The 19,450-nt window shown below is 28.1% G+C and overlaps 8 protein-coding genes across 8 annotated transcripts; 5 read left to right on the forward strand and 3 right to left on the reverse strand. All coding sequences in view use genetic code 12, as the record gives it.

The window, feature by feature from the left end:
• Positions 1 to 882: 882 nt before the first annotated feature.
• PMS1 (ATP-binding mismatch repair protein) lies at positions 883 to 3,357 on the reverse strand (the record flags this gene model as incomplete). The annotated part of the gene is made up of 1 exon (XM_064906057.1): positions 883 to 3,357. One exon carries the CDS (start codon positions 3,355 to 3,357, stop codon positions 883 to 885), a length of 2,475 nt encoding a protein of 824 aa, XP_064762860.1.
• Positions 3,358 to 4,350: 993 nt separating this feature from the next.
• Positions 4,351 to 6,377, reverse strand: DFJ63DRAFT_122662 (Ca(2+)-binding ATP:ADP antiporter). Its single transcript, XM_064903307.1, has one exon. It carries the CDS (start codon positions 6,094 to 6,096, stop codon positions 4,408 to 4,410), a length of 1,689 nt encoding a protein of 562 aa, XP_064762861.1. The 5' UTR covers positions 6,097 to 6,377; the 3' UTR covers positions 4,351 to 4,407.
• Positions 6,378 to 7,345: 968 nt separating this feature from the next.
• CCT2 (chaperonin-containing T-complex subunit) lies at positions 7,346 to 8,929 on the forward strand (the record flags this gene model as incomplete). Its single annotated transcript, XM_064908151.1, has 1 exon — positions 7,346 to 8,929. One exon carries the CDS (start codon positions 7,346 to 7,348, stop codon positions 8,927 to 8,929), a length of 1,584 nt encoding a protein of 527 aa, XP_064762862.1.
• A 2,829-nt stretch (positions 8,930 to 11,758) lies between these two features.
• DDR48 (DNA damage-responsive protein 48) lies at positions 11,759 to 12,178 on the forward strand (the record flags this gene model as incomplete). The annotated part of the gene is made up of 1 exon (XM_064906058.1): positions 11,759 to 12,178. The coding sequence occupies one exon, from the start codon at positions 11,759 to 11,761 to the stop codon at positions 12,176 to 12,178; it is 420 nt and encodes a 139-aa protein (XP_064762863.1).
• A 378-nt stretch (positions 12,179 to 12,556) lies between these two features.
• Positions 12,557 to 13,657, reverse strand: KIS1 (Kis1p). The gene has a single exon (XM_064906963.1). The coding sequence runs from the start codon at positions 13,610 to 13,612 to the stop codon at positions 12,668 to 12,670; it is 945 nt and encodes a 314-aa protein (XP_064762864.1). The 5' UTR covers positions 13,613 to 13,657; the 3' UTR covers positions 12,557 to 12,667.
• Positions 13,658 to 15,348: 1,691 nt separating this feature from the next.
• DFJ63DRAFT_312848 (uncharacterized protein) lies at positions 15,349 to 16,149 on the forward strand (the record flags this gene model as incomplete). Its single annotated transcript, XM_064906059.1, has 1 exon — positions 15,349 to 16,149. The coding sequence occupies one exon, from the start codon at positions 15,349 to 15,351 to the stop codon at positions 16,147 to 16,149; it is 801 nt and encodes a 266-aa protein (XP_064762865.1).
• Positions 16,150 to 16,444: 295 nt separating this feature from the next.
• Positions 16,445 to 17,248, forward strand: PEX17 (Pex17p; the record flags this gene model as incomplete). Its single annotated transcript, XM_064908152.1, has 1 exon — positions 16,445 to 17,248. One exon carries the CDS (start codon positions 16,445 to 16,447, stop codon positions 17,246 to 17,248), a length of 804 nt encoding a protein of 267 aa, XP_064762866.1.
• Positions 17,249 to 17,290: 42 nt separating this feature from the next.
• Positions 17,291 to 19,258, forward strand: DFJ63DRAFT_125292 (uncharacterized protein). Its single transcript, XM_064903322.1, has 2 exons — positions 17,291 to 17,696; positions 17,764 to 19,258. Coding segments are annotated over exons 1-2 (1,026 nt in total). The 5' UTR covers positions 17,291 to 17,695; the 3' UTR covers positions 18,789 to 19,258.
• Positions 19,259 to 19,450: the final 192 nt, after the last annotated feature.

A 19,450-nucleotide genomic window follows, 5' to 3' on the forward strand; every position in this document is an offset into this window, starting at 1 on the left:
GTATATTCCCCATCGTTGCCACGACCATCATCACACTTGTTTAAATATAACCACATCTTTTTACTTCTCCTCCACCTCTTCCACCTTTCAACTCTATACAATTCAAAAGCTATTATTATTTATTTTGGTTATTTTTAATCTAATTCTGTTATTATATATGCATTAATCAACAATAACAAGCAAGCCCTTCCGTTTGTATATTTGCATAACCTTGCCGCTGATCTAAACTAATATTTCTCCTTACAATAGATAAAATTGATATTATTTAATTTATTATTATTATTGATTATAAGAAGTCACTTTAGCATTTATATACAGATGCATAACATCCGCTCAGGAGCAGTCCATGTTACCACTTCCCTTGTTTTCCTCGTTCTCTGCCTTTTCATTTTTCCTGTTCATTTTTATTATTTAAATTTCAAAAAAAATTTCATCTATGCTTCTAGAAGGTAAATCAACTAATAAAAAATTTTCTTTTATCCATTTGTGGATAAATGTATTTACCCGATGAAACAAAAAATAGATCGTGACATACATAAGCAAAACAAACACATGCATAGTCATATTGAAACCTACTCACCACTATCTTTTAAACATATAGATTAATATGAGTGAAAATGATTTACTGTGCATTCCTTTTTTTTAAATCATACATTAACAATAAAAAAAAGTTACATATTTCTATTCATTTATACAAGAAAAAGGATTTTAGTCCATAACCCAGTGCTCTAGAACCTCCACATTATTTACCTTTCTTGTCCATTTATGTACTTTGACTCTATTTTTTTTTTATTTTATCCTAGCATAGACCCCCACTTTATCCCGAGGAAGTTTCAAGTAGTTTTCTTTTTTTTTTTGCAGCTTTTAAACACACAGAGATTACTATAATTCATAATCTTTTAAATTTAATTTCCAATTATTTAATTCAATTAAATGTCTCATTGTTGGTCTACCATGTGGACAATTCCATGGCTTATCTAAAGTATTCAAATTTTTAATAATTTGATTCATTCTTGATTTATGTAAACTTTGGCCAATCATAATACTTGATCGACATGCTTTCAGAGCTAATATATTTCTAATTTTTGAACATTTAATTGATTTATTATTAGGATTTAAATTAATTAAATTTAATAATTCAAAAAAATCATTTAAATTAAATAAAATTCCTTTAAAAATTGGTAATGTTTTTAATTCAATTCTAAATCCTGGCTTATTATCTTCATTAATAATAAATTTAAACCCATTTAATTCAAATACTTTTTGATGTTCAATAATTAATAATTCATCAATTATATTAATTTCAAGTTTAATAGATTGAATTAAATTTTGATAATTAATTTTAATTTCATTTTGTAATCTTTCAAAATTAAATTTTTCATCACTAGCATGTTGATCAATTATAAATAAATTCTTTTGATCATTTAATGAAACTAATATAAATCCAAGATTAAATTGTCCAATTAATTTCATATTTAAAAAATCTTGTTTTGATATAATATAAGATAATTTTTCTTCTTGATTTTCTTCAATATTATCAATTTTAATATCATTGGAAGTATCTTTTGATTGTTGTTCATTAATTAAATTTAATGATTTGAATTGTTTTAATGAATCATGAATATCTTCAACATCTAATTTATAAGTTAAATTATAAATATCATCAGTTTTTAATTTCTTAATTGGTGGTTCTTCTATAATTTTATCACCTATTTTGATTTCAACTTTATCATCATCAGTTTCAATTGGATAAAAATTCTTTCCATAATTATCATCATCGTCTTTATTATGATCATGATTACATTCAATTTTATCATGTTCATGTAAGGTTGGGGGTGATGAATTTCTGGCACTACTTGGTGGGGTTCTGTGAGATATTCTTGAAATATCTCTACTTGAGACTTGAATATCATCATTTTCAAATGTGATTTCTTCGACTTGGAATACTTCAGATAGTTTTCGTTTATTATTAGTTTGATCAAACGGTAAAGTTTCGTTGTCATTGCTATTGCTATTGTCATTGTCATTATTCTCATTAATTTCGGCTTCAACATCCTCTAGTTCAGATTCATCATCCTCTTGTTCAGCAGATTCTTCGACCTCTACCTCATTATTGTCTTCCTGGTCATCAGCCTCTTCTCTAACTTCTTCCTCATCTTCTTCTTCATATGCTTCTTCATGTTCTGTCTCTTTTGGTTCCTGTTTAGTCACAGCAAGCTCCTTTTTCGTCCTTATGGTCTCAACTTTCTTATCAATTTGATCAAATTCAGTATCTTTCATTAACAGTTTATTCTTTGGAATTAAATTATTTTGATTTTCAAAAAATTGGGATAATTTCTCTCTAATTAATTCAAATATTTCTAATTCATTATGAATTAAAATCATGGTTTTATCAGGAACTAAATTAATATCTAATTCATTAGGATCAATAATTAAATTAATCATAAATATTGGAAATTGTAAAAAATTAAATGATTTATAAATTTCATTAATTAATTTTATAAATTTTTTATTTATAATTGGTCTTGAATTTATAAATATAAATTGTTTATCATTATTTGCCATGGCTAATCCACTTCCAATTGAACTTGATGATATATATCCTTGTAATTTTAAATGATCATTGATAATTAAATCATTTAAAGGTAATAAATTTTTAAATTGTAAATTAAGATTATTTCCAAATATATTAATTAGATTATCAATGGATGAATTATTTAAACCGCCTTTTGTATTTAAAATTAGATTCTTTTTTGAATTAACCACATTAAATATAGTAAATTTAATATGAGGATAGATTAAAAGATAATTAATTAAGAATTTAATACATTTATTAAATTCTAATTTTAAATTCTTTTCAAAATTTTTAAATCGTACTGGTAAATTTTGAAATAATTGATGTAATATAATAGTTGTACCTGATTTAATTGATGTTGGTTTCTTTGATGATTTAATTAATTCTCCTAATTGATTATATTCTAATTCAAATTGATAAATTGATGATTTAAATTTAGTATTAATTTCTAATGATGATTTACAAATTGAACAAATTGAATTTAAAGCTTCACCTCTAAATCCTAAACTAGTTAATGAATGTAAATCATTAAATTCAATTAATTTAGATGTATGAGATCTTAAACATAATTGATGGAAATTTTCTTCTTCAATTCCATTCCCATTATCATTAATTTGAATTGATTCAAGTCCATAATTATGAAATATAATTTCAATATTTGAACTATTAGCATCAATTGAATTTTCCACCAATTCTTTAATAATTGATTTCAAATCAATAATCACTTGACCTGAAGTTAACTTAGTGATATCATTATGATTGATTTGTTTAATTGATGCCATAGTTTTGATGGTGAATATGTTGTAATATAAAAAAGGCAGCCAAAAATGTAAATATCAAAATAAAATCTTTTTGTAGACGCGCTCTCGCGTTGCTTCCTCAAAGTTTAAAGGAAAATCCCTTTAACCAACTCAATTATCAATTAATTACAAGAATCTACTATCACGATAAACTACAACCTACAAACAAGCATGAATGAAGATAACAGTTAAAAAACTTATACTAACATTCAAAGAATTTTTAATTGTTTGGATTAATCAAATCTTATATTATAATCATATTTATCCTCATGAAATATTTGAACAATTTAAATCATTTAATTTAATTATATATAAGATAAAGAATCCAAATTTTAAAACTTATATAAATGATTTGATTAAAGAATTAATAAAACATTTAATTATCAATCGTTCAACTCAATTATTAGAATTAAATGTGATAATCTTCAATCAAAAATCAAATAAACTTATAAAGAGTTATATTATTAATTTCAATGATATTTTAGCAATTGGATTGAATGATTTAATTGTTCTAAATGATGATGAACTTAATAATGATTATAATGAGGAACATAATGATGATGATGATGATGAAGATGTTGACGATGGATCTGCTATATTGAATGAACCTAATTTATCATGGCATGATATTTATTTACAATTTAATACATTATTATATGATCATATTAATGAATTAAAACGAAATCAAATTAATCAAGAAATTAATGATTTATTCTTTAAAGTTATTGTAAATGTTCCTAAATCAAATCATTTAAATACATTAAATTGGGTTAGATTAAATAATGATAAACAAGATAATCAAAATCAAAAATCAAATAAAAACCAAAATCTTAAACCACTTCAACCTATACGATTTAAACCCATTGGACAAATTAATCTTTATTTATTTAATTTTGATATCCATAATGAATATTCATGATTTCTAAAAAATATCTATATACAATAATAATAAAATAATAATAAATGAATAACAAATATATAAATAAATAATAATGACATAAAACATAACATGTAATGAAAAAAAAACTTAAATTAAACATTTCTAGTTGAATTTAAACCAAATATATTTTTTAAATTTTCATACATGTAATAAGTTATGGAAATTGCAGGAGCAGCTTTAGCTAAATTTGGAACTAAACCTTTAAATAAACCAGGTAAACCTTCTCTTTGAATAGTTTGTTTTAAAACATCTTGAAATCCATTATAAGTATAAGGATGAGCAAAAGTTCCTTGAGCTTGTAATCTTGTTCTTAATAAATTTATAGGATAAACTAATGTTGCACCAAATGTTCCTGATAAAGCTCCTAATGATAAAACAATATAACTTGACAATTTAACTTCATCTTCTCTTATACCTAAAAGTTTACTTTCTCGTTTAACTAAATAATTCTTTATAGTTGTAAAAGTACCTAAATCTAAAGCAGCATAAGGAAATATACCACTTAAACCAACACTTAAACCACGATAAAATATTTTAAACCCTCCTTTTTGATACATTTCTTTGGCGGTTAATAATAATAATTCATTACCTTTTATAGATGAATCTAAATTTGAACATTGAACTCTAAATTTTAAAGTATCAATAGGATAAGTTGTAAATTGGGCACAAACCCCACCAATACCACCACTTAAATAATTAGATAATTTGGATAATTTTGAAGTATCATCAACTCCTTCAACTCTGGCTAAGAATCTTTTTGTAGCTTCAAATGAACCAAATTTCATAGCTGCTTCAGGGAAAACTTTTAAAACATTTAAACCATTTCCTACATAAAAACTTTTTACACCACCTTGTTTATATAAAGTTCTAGCAGCTTGAATTATGGGAGAACGAATAGTTTTATGAGGACTATTATTATGAATATGTTGTTCATGAGCTGCTTGTTTTTCAATATGAGCTAATCTTTCTCTTGCTTCTTCAATTAATTTTACTGATACACCATTTTCAATTTGTTTTGCAATTTCTTGTCTTGAATGTAAAATTGTTGAAGATAAATCGGTTCTAGCAATTAAAAATACTTTAATTCTATCAAATGGAGCTGTACAAGTTCTTGATACTACTCCAGAAAGTCCACCTGCTAAAAAGAATCCAAAACCATTTAAAAATTGATTAATTAAAGTAACTTCACCATCAGGAGATAAATCGAATTCTTCAGCAATGAAATTAAATGCAGTTCTAATTCTTGAACCATGTAATCTTGGCATTAATAATAAGAAATCTCTAAATTCATCATAAGTTATATAACCATCATTTTTATAATCAATTTGATTAAATAATAAATCAATATCATAATTTGATGGAGATAAATTTAACGATTTTTTTAAATAATGAATAAAATCACTTTTATTTAATTTTCCATCATTATCTTGATCAATTTTATTGAAACCTTGTAAAATTTGATCATCAGTACTTGAAAGATATAATTTAAAATCATTAAAATCAATAATTTTATCATGATTTGAATCAAATGAGTTAAAAATAAATTGAATCATTTCAGGATTTTCACTTATAGGATGATTTAATTGTTTTAAAGCCCGTTTAAAATCTTTTAATGTTATTTCACCATTATGTTCAATATCTAATCGTTTAAATAAATCTTCATAATCATTTGGTTTAGAAGGTACGATAATAACTTCATTTTGACCATCATGATCATCTTCTTGAGTGGTATATGAAGATAAGGTGGTAATGATGGAGCTATGAGGAGGTTGAGGAGACATTTAATGAATGTAAGAAATGCAATGCAATTGAATTGAATGACTATATTGTATATGTGTATGTTTTTTTTTGGGTATATGATATATTATATTAGGACTAACTGATTCATAAGGTAGATTGGATGATAAGGTATAAGATCAAGTTAGAATATGAATAGATGGGCGTCGACAGTTAGTTAGTTGGTTGGCTGGTTAGTAGTAAGACTGTGACTGTGACTGTATGTCTGTACGATGGTATGAATGGTAGATATAGTTACAAGGTATGAAGGATTGATGAATGATGATGGGTTGTAAATAGTGTTGTAAATATGTTTTTAGGTTCTGATGGCTGTCTGTTTTCAATATTTTTTTTTTTCTGTTTCTCTTTTTTTTTACGACTCCAAATTTTCTTTTTCTTGTCCGGGATTATATTACCATGTTATAATTAGTATTATTATACTATATTTGATAGTATTAATATTAATTATAATTGAATGATATGAATGAGTTGACTTACCTGATATCTCTATAATGTAATTAAATTATGGTATAACTAAGAGTTATGGGGTATAATGTATTTATAGTATCTACCTTACGTGTTGCGGTGTGGATGTTTTTTCGCTTATGATAACTCTTTTTTTATTTAAAGTGCTTAAATATAAATTGAATTGGATTGGTTGCAAATTATTTATATAATTAATGGTATGATTATTAATTTATATTGATTTTATTAAAGAGTATCTTGGTTAATGAGGTATCTAGTGTAGTTATTAGTGATTTTTAAGAAAATTAATCCATTTATTGTCATTATGTAACTAGTATATCTTAATTTTATTATATTTATTAGTCAATTTAACAAGAATCTACCATGTTTAAAATATTAATATTTTAATTTAAAATCATCTAAAAATGATTTCAACAGGATTTAACCACTCATATACAATTTAATCTACTTTTTCTATACATAACCCTATTCAATCATTATCAAATGATTTCAATTGAAGAATTACAAGTAATAATCCTATTAATTACATAGTAAACTTATAGTTATAAACGATAAATTGACCATCTCACACGACCATTTTAATTTTCAACGACCAAAAAAAAAAAACATAAATTTTTTAACAAAGATCAAAAACACGTAAAAATTTAATATGATCAAAAAATTAGTTATTATCAACCATACCAATCTTTCATTGTCCTATCCAATCATACTCATAGATCGATCGATTCCATCTATCCATCCATCCATTAACTCGACGTAATCTCAATCATGTCAGTTCAAATCTTTGGAGATCAAGCCACTGAAGAAAGAGCTGAGAATGCTCGTATGTCAGCCTTTGTTGGTGCCATTGCCGTTGGAGATTTAGTTAAATCAACTTTAGGTCCAAAAGGGATGGATAAATTATTACAAAGTTCATCAAATCCTGATTCTGCATTGATTACTAATGATGGTGCCACCATTTTAAAGTCTATCCCATTTGATAATCCTGCTGCTAAAGTATTAGTTAATATTTCCAAAGTTCAAGATGATGAAATTGGTGATGGTACAACATCAGTAACTGTATTAGCAGCTGAATTATTAAGAGAAGCCGAAAAATTAATTAATGAAAAGAAAATTCATCCTCAAACTATTATTGAAGGTTTTAGAATTGCAAAAACTATTGCTTTAGAAGCTTTAGAAAAAAATTCTACTAATAATGGTTTAAATCCTGAATTATTTAAACAAGATTTAACTAATATTGCTAAGACGACATTATCATCTAAAATTTTATCTCAAGATAAAGAATTATTTTCAAATTTAGCAGTAGATGCTATATTAAGATTAAAAGGTTCAACTAATTTAAATCATATTCAAATTATTAAAAAAATTGGAGGTAAATTACTGGATTCTTATTTAGATGAAGGTTTTATATTAGAAAAAAAATTTGGAATAAATCAACCTAAAAAAATTAAAAATGTTAAAATTTTAATTTCAAATACTTCAATGGATACTGATAAAGTTAAAATTTTTGGAGCTAAATTTAAAGTTAATTCAACTTCAAAATTAGCTGATTTAGAAAAAGCTGAAAAATTAAAGATGAAAACTAAAATTGAAAAGATTAAAAAATTTGGCATAACTTTATTTATTAATAGACAATTAATTTATGATTATCCTGAATCTTTATTAACTGATGCTAAAATTAATTCAATTGAACATGCTGATTTTGATGGTATTGAAAGATTAGCTTTAGTTACTGGTGGTGAAGTAGTATCAACTTTTGATGCACCTGAACAAGTAAGATTAGGTCATTGTGATACCGTTGAAGAAATTTTAATTGGTGAAGATTCATTTATAAAATTTTCTGGTGTATCTCAAGGTGAAGCATGTACTATTGTTTTAAGAGGTGCTACTGATCAAGTTTTAGATGAAGCTGAAAGATCTTTACATGATGCATTATCAGTGTTATCTCAAACTACTAGAGAAACAAGAACTGTTTTAGGTGGAGGATGTTCTGAAATGTTAATGTCAAAAGCAGTTGATCAATATGCTGCTAATGAAATTGGTAAGAAATCTTTGGCTATTGAAGCTTTTGCTAAAGCTTTAAAACAATTACCAACTATTTTAGCTGATAATGCAGGTTTTGATTCTTCCGAATTAATTACAAAATTAAGATCAGCTATTTATAATGGTATAACAACTTCAGGATTAAATTTAAATAATGGTACTATTGCTGATATGAAAGAATTAGGAATTATTGAATCTTATAAATTAAAAAGAGCTGTTGTTTCTTCAGCTACTGAAGCTGCAGAAGTATTATTAAGAGTTGATAATATTTTAAGAGCAAAAGCTCGTACTGCTGATAGAAATCATTAATCAAATGTATACCCAAATATAATTAGTTAATTTTAATAGACATAACGCAATTTGTATATATATAATTAAAATTATTACTACAGTGTAATCTTGATATTGCGGTCCAAATTAGGAAGTCCCCTCTTTTTTTCTTTTCTTCTAAAGAAAAAAAAATTTTAGTGGGTGTCAAAAGGTAAGGACCCTAAAAATTTAGGACAGTTACAATCAATTGATAAGGATATGTAAAGGTTATCAGCAACATGATTTGCCAGTAAGACGCGTCAACAGACGTAGGAATTCTCTGGATCAACGTATACACCTTTTATCCTTTTTATTAACAATTTCAAATGTCCATGTAAGTGCATTTTATCTCCTCCTCTCTCCCTTGTACATAAAAAAGCTTAATCTTGAATTAATAGTGTAAATGATAAGTTACGTAATGATTTAGAAGGGATGATGAACTTAAATTAGTTAATTCGATTGGCCTGGCCTGGCCTGGACCTACTTACTTTGCCACTTTAATCCTTATTGTTTATCATTATTAACTTCATAGTAGAAACTCTGTATTATGTTGAATTATTTAAATCAACTAACTAACTAACTAACTAAATCAATTATTTCCCTATGAAGAATTTAAAAACAATCAGTTATCGAACCGAAGATGAAACGAATACGAAACGATTAACAAAACTGAAATTTTGCCAAAAACTCAAAAATCCCAAAATCTGAATCTTTAAATTTTATGGTTTTGGTTTTGGTGGTGGTGGTGGATCATTTTCATTTTGAGCAAATCGTGGAGAAAAAATCAAACACATACCTTCCATATCCGGAGACACAAAGTCACCTTTTAAATCAGGATTATGATGACGTTGAGAAAAAAAATGGGAGTGAACAGAGAATGAACGTGGGTACATCCACCTGTGCTATCGAGATTTCACATCCCTTTACAATCAGGATGATGAGACCAATAATAAATTACTGATAAACTATTCTATCTATAGTGATTTGAGATGAGTGTTCAATTGGGGGAGGAGTTAAGAAGGTGTATGATTATGATGTGAGACCTCAATTGACCTCAATTGACGTCATATCGAGTACTAGTTCTATAAAGTAAAATGATGAAAGATTACAGTATTAAAATGTTCTACAAACCAAATATAAAATCGATGGCAAAAGAAGATTCAAATTCAAGTTAAATTCAAAATAAAATAAAATAAAATAAAATAAAAAAAAAAAAAAAAAAGGGGCAGAGTAGCAGCAGCAGCAGCTAAAAAAAGGGGAATCAATGAATTTTTCAAACATTGAATGTTGATACTCTCTGTAGAGTAGTAGTTTGGCAGGTTTCGCCCATTGAAAAAGAAGAATTGAATTGAATTGAATAGAATAGAATAGAATAGAATGGAATGGAATTGGAATTAAGGTGAAGTGAATTAAAGGTTAATGCAAAATTCACAGTAATTTGAAGCTAATGACGACAATTTACATAATAGCAATCTTAACCCTGTTTCTACACGATCAATTACCCACTTGATATTACATTGACAATGAAATTTTTAAAATAATAATAATAATAATAATAATAATAATAATAATAATAATAATAATAACCAACCATAAATGATTAATCAATATAAATTTAACCGCTTATGGAAAATAGATCAAAACTTGCGAAAACAACAATCAAAATAGTACAAATTCAAAATGTTCAACATAATTCATTTTTCCCCATTGTAGTTTATCCCACCCCTCTCTTATTCTATTCTATATCATCTAAATGATTAAATTGAGGCTTTATTAAAGTTTCTAAACCAAAATGGAATAATAACAATTTGGTAATAGAGAATACTTGTGAATAAAGAACCAGAAAAAGAAATAAAAAATATAGTTGATCATGGGGTGGTTCGTCGTGTACGTTAAAGTACAGGTATAACTTTATTGGGATTGGGTTGTGTGGAGGATGAGAGGATGAGGATGAGGATGAGGAGGAGGAGGAGGAGGAGGAAACCAAAAACCTCCCCTCGTATTCGTCGTCATCTTTTATTCGTTGTCGTCCCTTTATCCAATCGCATCTCATCGCTATTTCTCCTATTAATCATTATTCATAGTAATATTATTGATTGATCGATGACATTCTCATAAATCATAATAAAGACACAGAATCAAATTCCATCTTTCTTCACCTCAATTGACGTCTACACAACCACCCACACTTTTGACACTAACAAGTCAATGGTTGCTACAGTGGAGTGTACCCATTTTAAATTTTGCATACTGTAAACACACCCTAGACCGCTGAAGAGACACCACACCTTTTCCTATTTCTCCTTCACTTCCCTGTTTGATTGTAGTGTATATGCTATTGTGTATTGTTTATTTTTTTTTTTATTTTTATTTTTTTTTATTGCTTTTGTTTTGTTCGGTACAGCACAGCACAGCATACAATTACTATTACTGAAATTTTCTGATTTCACCTTAATCTCCATATTTTATTAAATCTGGGTTTATGTCACTTTTTCAATTTTATATCCCATTTATCCCCAAGTTTCATGTTTTATTTGTGGTTTGAAATTTTACAATTAAAACTCAATTAACGTGTGGGTGCTGCGTGTGGTGTCTATTTACATATGCCTGTAGGTAGGTAGGTGTGTTCTATTTTATTTATTTTATTTAATAGCAATTGTTCAATTTTTAATTTCGTCAAACTATATAAATAGTATTATTGATCCCCCCCTTTCTTCGAAGTGTTGATTTATTTCATTTTCTTCTTTCCTCTTTTTCTTTCTTTTTCCTTTTTAATTATTGTGTATTTTCATATATATAATTACAACAACTACAACTAACTAAGCAACAATGGTTTTCGGATTCGGTGACGACAAAAAAGATCAAAACAAGGGTGGTAACTCTGACTCTTACGGTAACCAAGGTGGTAACTCTGATTCTTATGGTTCAGGTAACCAAGGTGGTGACTCTTATGGTAACCAAGGTGGAAACCAAGGTGGTTTTGGTGGTTCCGGTAATGATGATTCCTATGGTAACCAAGGTGGAAACCAAGGTGGATTTGGTGGAAACCAAGGTGGTGACTCTTATGGTAACCAAGGTGGAAACCAAGGTGGTTTTGGTGGAAACCAAGGTGGTGATTCTTATGGTAATCAAGGTGGAAACCAAGATGATTCCTACGGTAACCAAGGTGGAAACCAAGGTGGATTTGGTGGAAACCAAGGTGGTGACTCTTATGGTAACCAAGGTGGTAACAACAATGACAACTATTAAGTCAATTGATGTTTTTACGTGTTTATGTGAGGGAAGAAGATTACTTGTTCAAGCTAGTTCTTGGATGAGAAATAATGATATCCCTAGAATGCTCTACCAAAAAATTTGATTTATCACTATTAGTCCTTTCTATAGTTTTTTCTATTTACTAAAAAATATAAGATATTGTATATCTGTTCTATAAAACTGATAATTGTAAGTCAATTGAATGAATTGAAGTATATTGCCACAATTTAAGGATGGGGGGTCTTTATTGTTGCAAATGAGAGCCTAGATTTTTCTTAACTATTGCGAAAAAATATTAGTACAGCACTGTTAATGCGTTGACGCTGAAGTCAACCCAATTTACGAACTACAATTAATAAAAAACAAACGATTGAATACTCTAAATTATTTTCATAAATATAATTATAAATGTTTGTATGTATGTATGTATGGTAAGTAAGTAAGTATATAATATAATATATAGATCTCTTTCATTCTTTATTTCTATCCCAATTGAGGTAATGGAGCATATAACACTTGAGTTACATATTTTCTTTTATATCTTACAATAGAAGCTACTGCTAAAGTATGATTCTTTATAGATGTTGTAGTTAAATGATTTAAAACAACATGATTTGGAATTGGTAATGCACCACCATTATTATCTCGATCTAAAGAATTATAATTATTTAAAATTACATTTTCTAAATGAGGAGGTAATTGAGGTGGATGTAACCATGCTTGTTGTTGACCATTTGAATTCTTTGATTGTTTATCAATCGCCATATAATATTGTTCCATTACTTTTGGATCAGTAAAAATTGGTGGTATATCATTAATATATTGGAATTGTTTATTATTTAAAGGATTTTCTTCATCTTCTTCATGATATCTTGAATATCCATTACCCATATCATCATCATCATTAATTAACCCCCACATAGAATCACGTCTTGCAGGACCTGAAACTGATGAACGACGAGATTGAGCTTGAGATTGAGATTGTCTAGTATCAGCATCATTATCTTGAGATGGTAATGCTGATCCACCTTCTTGTTGTAATAAATGAGCTTGAATATGTTCAGGAGTAACTTCAACATAATTTACAAAATTACCCATTTGATCAGTAGCAGTTGGTAAAAAATCTGAAAATCTTAATTCATTATCAATAACAAATCTAAATCGATGAGTTCCAACTGGTAATCCTAAAGTAATTAAAAATGAAGTATCAGCTTGTTTAGTTAATCCAATCATTTTTCTCCAACCGGTAAATGAACCAGTAACATAAACTTTCTCACCACCTTGAACCCATTTAATATCAACTGGAACGGCTATATTTGGATCTGGTACAGCTGGTGGTGCTTGACCTTGTGAATTTTGTTGTGTTTGTTGTTGTTGGGTTTGTTGAGATTGTTGATTGAGTTGAGTTGATGATGGATCAATATGCATTTGATCACCTGGATTCACATTATTATCCGAATCTGATTCATTGTTATTATTATTATTGTTGTTATTATTATTCTTGTTTAAATTTATTTTATCTAAATCGATATCATCAGTTAAGATTAAAGTTGATTTTCTTCTTAGAGGTTGAGTTGGTTCTTGTGGTGGTTGATCAGAAGAAGTAATATTTGATTGATTTGATGATTGTTGTGGTTCTTGTTGTTGAGATGATGCATTGGATACATCAACCATGGATACATCTTTTGGATCTGGTTGTTGACCTGGATTTGGCGGACTGTACATTATATGAATCTAATTTGAAATGATGTGAATTGAAAAGTGATAGAATTAGATGTTCTTATTATGATTTCAAAAAGTAATGCCGAATACAATTAGAATTAGGAAATAGTGATAGGCAGTATAGGGGGATGACCGTGGGAAGTGAAATATAAAATGACAAGATGAAATGATGATGATTAGAAGAAGAATAAAAAAGGAATGATAAACTGTAAATACAAACTAAAGTAAAGTCAAGGATGTGATGATTCTGATATTGAATGATTTAATCAAATGATCAGATTGGATTGATAGATTGAATTGAAAGTGATATAGACGTTGATAATGAGTTAAGTTGAGTTAAGTTGTTGATATATTTTGACGTTTTCTGTTTGTCCTTTTTCTGCTCGTTCGTTCTAGTCCTTTTTTTTTGAGTTGTTCACTTCTTTTTTTGTTTTTTAATGACTCAAAATATGAATGATGATGAAATAGATATTTATAATTAGATGTGATAATGGATCAAACGGAGAGAAATGATAAACAGATGAAATGAATTAACTAGCAGATCATATCCATTAAGTTTATCATTAATATTTATCAAATTAATGTAATATATAAAGTTTAGAGTTAATTATCGACATTGTTCCGAATAAAATTTAGTCACATGATTGATCATGTGATCAAGTTTCCTAAAATAGTAATAACTAATAGTATATAGCTCTTAACTCTACTTGATAGGCTATGAATTATGACTATTTCTATTTTTATATATATTTAAGGATATGATATGTATCTATCTATCTATTTATTGGTACTTTGCTATGCTTTGCCATGATCACTATTATTTTATGATAACCTTTATTCATATATGAGTACCCACAAAATGGAACACCTCATACCTTCAACAACGCTAATAATACACCCAACAACAACCTGAATGACTTCAACTTATAACCAACTACTCTTCGTTCTTTCTCTCTCTCTTTTTATATAAACTATTCAATCTAACATTATTATGTTATCAAATGGATATACCTGCTTTACTGTTTATTTAAATGTTTAACATTAGTTGATATAGCATGATAAATTAATATTAACACAACCGATGCAATTCCAAACGATATGGCTATAGTATTCAATTGACCATCAGTAATCATCCTGTATGTATATGTTTATTATGATATGGTTGATCTAATAATGATTAGGTTTGAAACAAATGAATTAAACGTTTAGTTAATAAATCAATATCAATAAAATCGTGTTCTATTCTATTCTGCTTGTGTTTTGCTGAACAAAACAAACAAAAAATTTGGAAAATCTAATCACATGACAAGTCACATGATCAAAACATCGTAATTTTTTTTAGTAACATTTTTTTTCATAGTAATTTTTCTTAATTAATCCTTGTATAATAACTGAATACAGATAAAGATTAATAAAAGGTGTCAAGTATAGATGAGTTGGTAATGATTAGAAACTTATTCTGTCTGTCTCATAATGTACGAAGACTACCGTTACAACTGCATCCATTTATAATACCGAAATCATCATCAAATTCTGCATCATTAATCTCATCCCATCAATTTATAACTCAAAATCAATCCTTTTCATCATCATCCATAATTCATAATAATTCAAAGGTGAAAGATTCTTCACCAATAATAATACAACAAGATAAGAAATCCCGATTTAAAGAACAATCAGAACCAAGAGAAAAACCATTATGGGAGAAAAGAAATGAATCATTAAAAGCTCGATATCCGATATGGAATCCAACTAAGAAATTATCAAGACTGGTAATGGAAGATATTAAAACTTTAAAGGATAAAATCCCTCATTTGAAGACGATTGATTTAGCTAATCATTTTCAAATCTCACCTGAATCAATCCGAAGAATACTTCGATCTAAATGGGTCCCTACTGAACAAGAACAAAAATCAATCATGGAAAGACATCAAAGAAGAAAAGAGAATGTTAAATCATTAAGAGATGCTCAAAAGGAAGAATTAATCCAACAACAGAAGAGAATGAAATTAGGGAAAAGTATTGGTATAAATGATGTGGTTATAAATAATCCTGATCCATTATCATCAAAATCGAAACCGAAACCAAAACCATATAATTATAAACAAAATTTCACTTCAGATAATGGTAAAGTTAAATTCAATAGTGATGTTAATCATGGATATTATAATAAACGAGGTAGAAAGAAACATAATATGATTAATAAACCATTCACTGATAGTGTGGCTGATATGTTGGATTAATCCTTTTAATAATAACGAACTCTTGAAACTTTTAATGACTCCCTTATATACTTGCATTCATATACCCTTGTAAATAGAATCCACATCTCAATAGTAGATAATGTACATATAAAATACCATCGTTGATATAGAGAAAGTGTATAGAAACTTTACCTGACTGCAAAATGAACAGGTCGTGTGCGATTGACAAATTACAATTTTTTTTACCGAGGAGATTATAAAGTCAAATCTCCACAAATTGATGATGGAAAGGTTTCAACATAAAGCTATTCCTAATCATCAACAACTATTCAATATGGCCATCGTACCCATACTCACCATTCCTGAACTTGCATTCGACCCAACAGGAGCCACTACAGTGAGAAAGAAATCTGCATTATTGAATTATTTATTTTATCTTACCAATGGATCATCTATATTCTTAATTATAATTTATCTTGTGGGAGTATTTGGATTAAAACCATTATTAAATTTAAAAAATGAAAGAAGATTACAATTATTTGATTCTTATCGGATTAAATTAATGGAATTCTATTTAAAATTGATTACAAAAGTAAGTTATATTCCGATTGTATCTAAGAAATTAAAAAAAGTCAATAAAGATGGTGTTGAAGAAGAAATTGATGGTAAATTATATAACGATATGGTTATCCAAACTGATGATTCATATTTAGAGAAATCCAATGCTTCCAAGAAGAAACTGAAAGTTAGTTTTGCCAATGATGATCAAGATGATGAAGGCGAAGATGATGATAAATTATATCAAAATAAATTAATTAATAAATTAACTAAATTAAATGAAAAATTAAATAAAGTTGAATCATATCTGATTTTAAAACTTTCAAATTTTAAAATCACTGCTTTTTCCATAAAGGATTTTCAAAATAAAGCTGATTTAATTTATTTTGATTATAATAATTATTTCACAAATAAAGATGTGGTAACTAATTTACTTGATAAGAAAGGTGGTGGAAGTACTGAGAAAGATGTTAAGGATCCTACTACGTTTTCAGGGTATAAGAAACATAAGAACTTGGCAGTTGAAACCAAGACTGAGATTAGAAATATAAAAGGTTTATATATGAGTGGTCAATATTGAGTTTATTTAATGAAATGTACATATAACTAATGAATCATCTGTAATAATTGTAGTTGTAGTTGTAGAGTTGTAGTGGTTGATATTTGGTGAGAGCCAAAAAAAAAAAAAGGCAGGCACGTAAAAATTCATGCTGAACAAAATCAATTTGACTTTCCATAACAGATAGCATAATACAACACATCATAGGGCAATGGCTCCTCCACCACCTACTATAAACGATAGCGACGATGATTCAAGTGATTTGGATACTTCAATGTTAAATAGTACCAGAATTGAAGATGATGAAGAGGAAGAAGATGATGAAGAAGAGGATCAAGAGGAAGAAGAAGTAGAGGAGGATGACGAGGATGAAGAAGAAGAAGGGGGGGAACAAGAAGATGAAGATGCCAATCAATACGATTCAGAAGCTTTATCAGATGTAAGTGATGCTCCTGAAGAAGAACAAGAAGTGGAAGGTGAAGTTGAAGAAGAAGAAGATGATGATGAAGATCCAGCTTGTAGTGAATTAGAAGAAGTGAATCAAGTACAAAATGAAGAGGAAGTAGAGGATGAAGAAGAAGGTGAAGTTGAAGAAGAAGAAGAAGGAGATGAAGAAGGCGATGAAGAAGGCGATGAAGAAGATGAAGATGAAGATGAAGAAGAGGAAGAGGAAGAGGAGGAAGAAGAAATCATTAGTGAAGATGAAGATAACTATAAACTTGAAGATCCCGATGAAATAGATGAAGATTTAGAACTTCGAGATGAAGAAGAAGAAGAAGTAGTAGTGGTCAAACCAAAGCCAACCCCTAAAAAGATAAGTATAACAGTGAAACCACCCACTAGAGAGAGATCGACGAAATCAATTGAAACACCACAGAAAGAATCATCCCAACCAGTACGAGAAACAAGAAAAAGGCAATTAACATATTATGAAGAAGATGATGAAGTTGATGAAGATGAAGAAGATGATGAGGACGACGAAGATGATGATGATGATGAAGAGACAGTTACTTATAAACCCGTTAAAAAAGTGAATCGTCATCCCGAAAGAGTGGTACAACCTCAAGAATTAGATGAAGATTTAATTTTAACAGATGAAGAACAAGAATATAATCCTCATGCTAATCCTGATTTATCTAAAATGACAGAAAGGCAACGAGCAAGATATTTAGAAGAAGAAAATGATACTGCTGAAGAATCCTCCAATAAGAAATTCATTGAATTAGATAACCATTATTCAAGTTTAAAGAAAGTTAAACCAAAGAAGACTGAAACTGAAGAAGAAGTAGCGTTAAGAAAAGCTGAAAATGCTAGAAAGAGACAAGATTATAAAATGAAAGTATTAGAAGAAGAAAAAAGAGATACTCTTAATAAATTATTAAAAAGAAGAGCTACAAAGACCAGAGAAGTTCAAGATAAAGATGGGGTAATTGATTCAATTCAAGTTTCATCAAATTCAAAACCAAGAAGACCAAATGTTAGTCATCCTGCTCTTATAAGGTATGTTAATAATACTACTAATCTTGAAGGGAATGCAGTTTTGGCTCTTAATACATTGTAATATAGTAAATAGTTGTATAAAATTATTAGTATAATATATAACTTTTGGATGATAATTAGTTGCAAAATTTGTAAAGCGCAAAATAGATTTGGTTGATATGATACCGTTTAGCTTATTGATTCTGATATTGCTTATTTATCAATGTAGCGAGACCATGGTCAAATAGATTATCAGAATACTACCATAGTGGTATCCATAAATAAAATGTAAAACAAGTACCCACATAAATTATAGCGGATATACATATTTAATCTGCAAACTGATAAGACATGCACCCTACATGTACACTTACTAACTAACTAACTATTAGACTCGTGTCTTTCACTCCCACTCCAGTAAAATCTCATATCATTACACCCCAGTTACAATTGAAACATACAAGTTTGAATTTCATATATATAAGTTTTACGTTAAATGTGAAATCAAAATTTCTTTTTTTTTTCTTCCGCTTTTTTTTTTTTTTTTTATTTTTTCGAATTCGCTTTTTTTCGAATTTAAAAAAATTAAAGCAGAATAGAGAGAGAGAGAGAGGGACAATCCCTGTTTATAGTATTTATTATTACTTCAACTATCTATAATCCCACTCCACCTCTTAAAGACAAACACTTGTATTTGTGTGGTAGAATGAATGGGAATCTAAATATGAATGGGATGAATATGGC

The sequence above is a fragment of the Scheffersomyces coipomensis genome (assembly GCF_036884675.1).
Source record: "Scheffersomyces coipomensis strain NRRL Y-17651 chromosome Unknown DFJ63scaffold_3, whole genome shotgun sequence".
NCBI classification, from domain to species: domain Eukaryota; kingdom Fungi; phylum Ascomycota; class Pichiomycetes; order Serinales; family Debaryomycetaceae; genus Scheffersomyces; species Scheffersomyces coipomensis.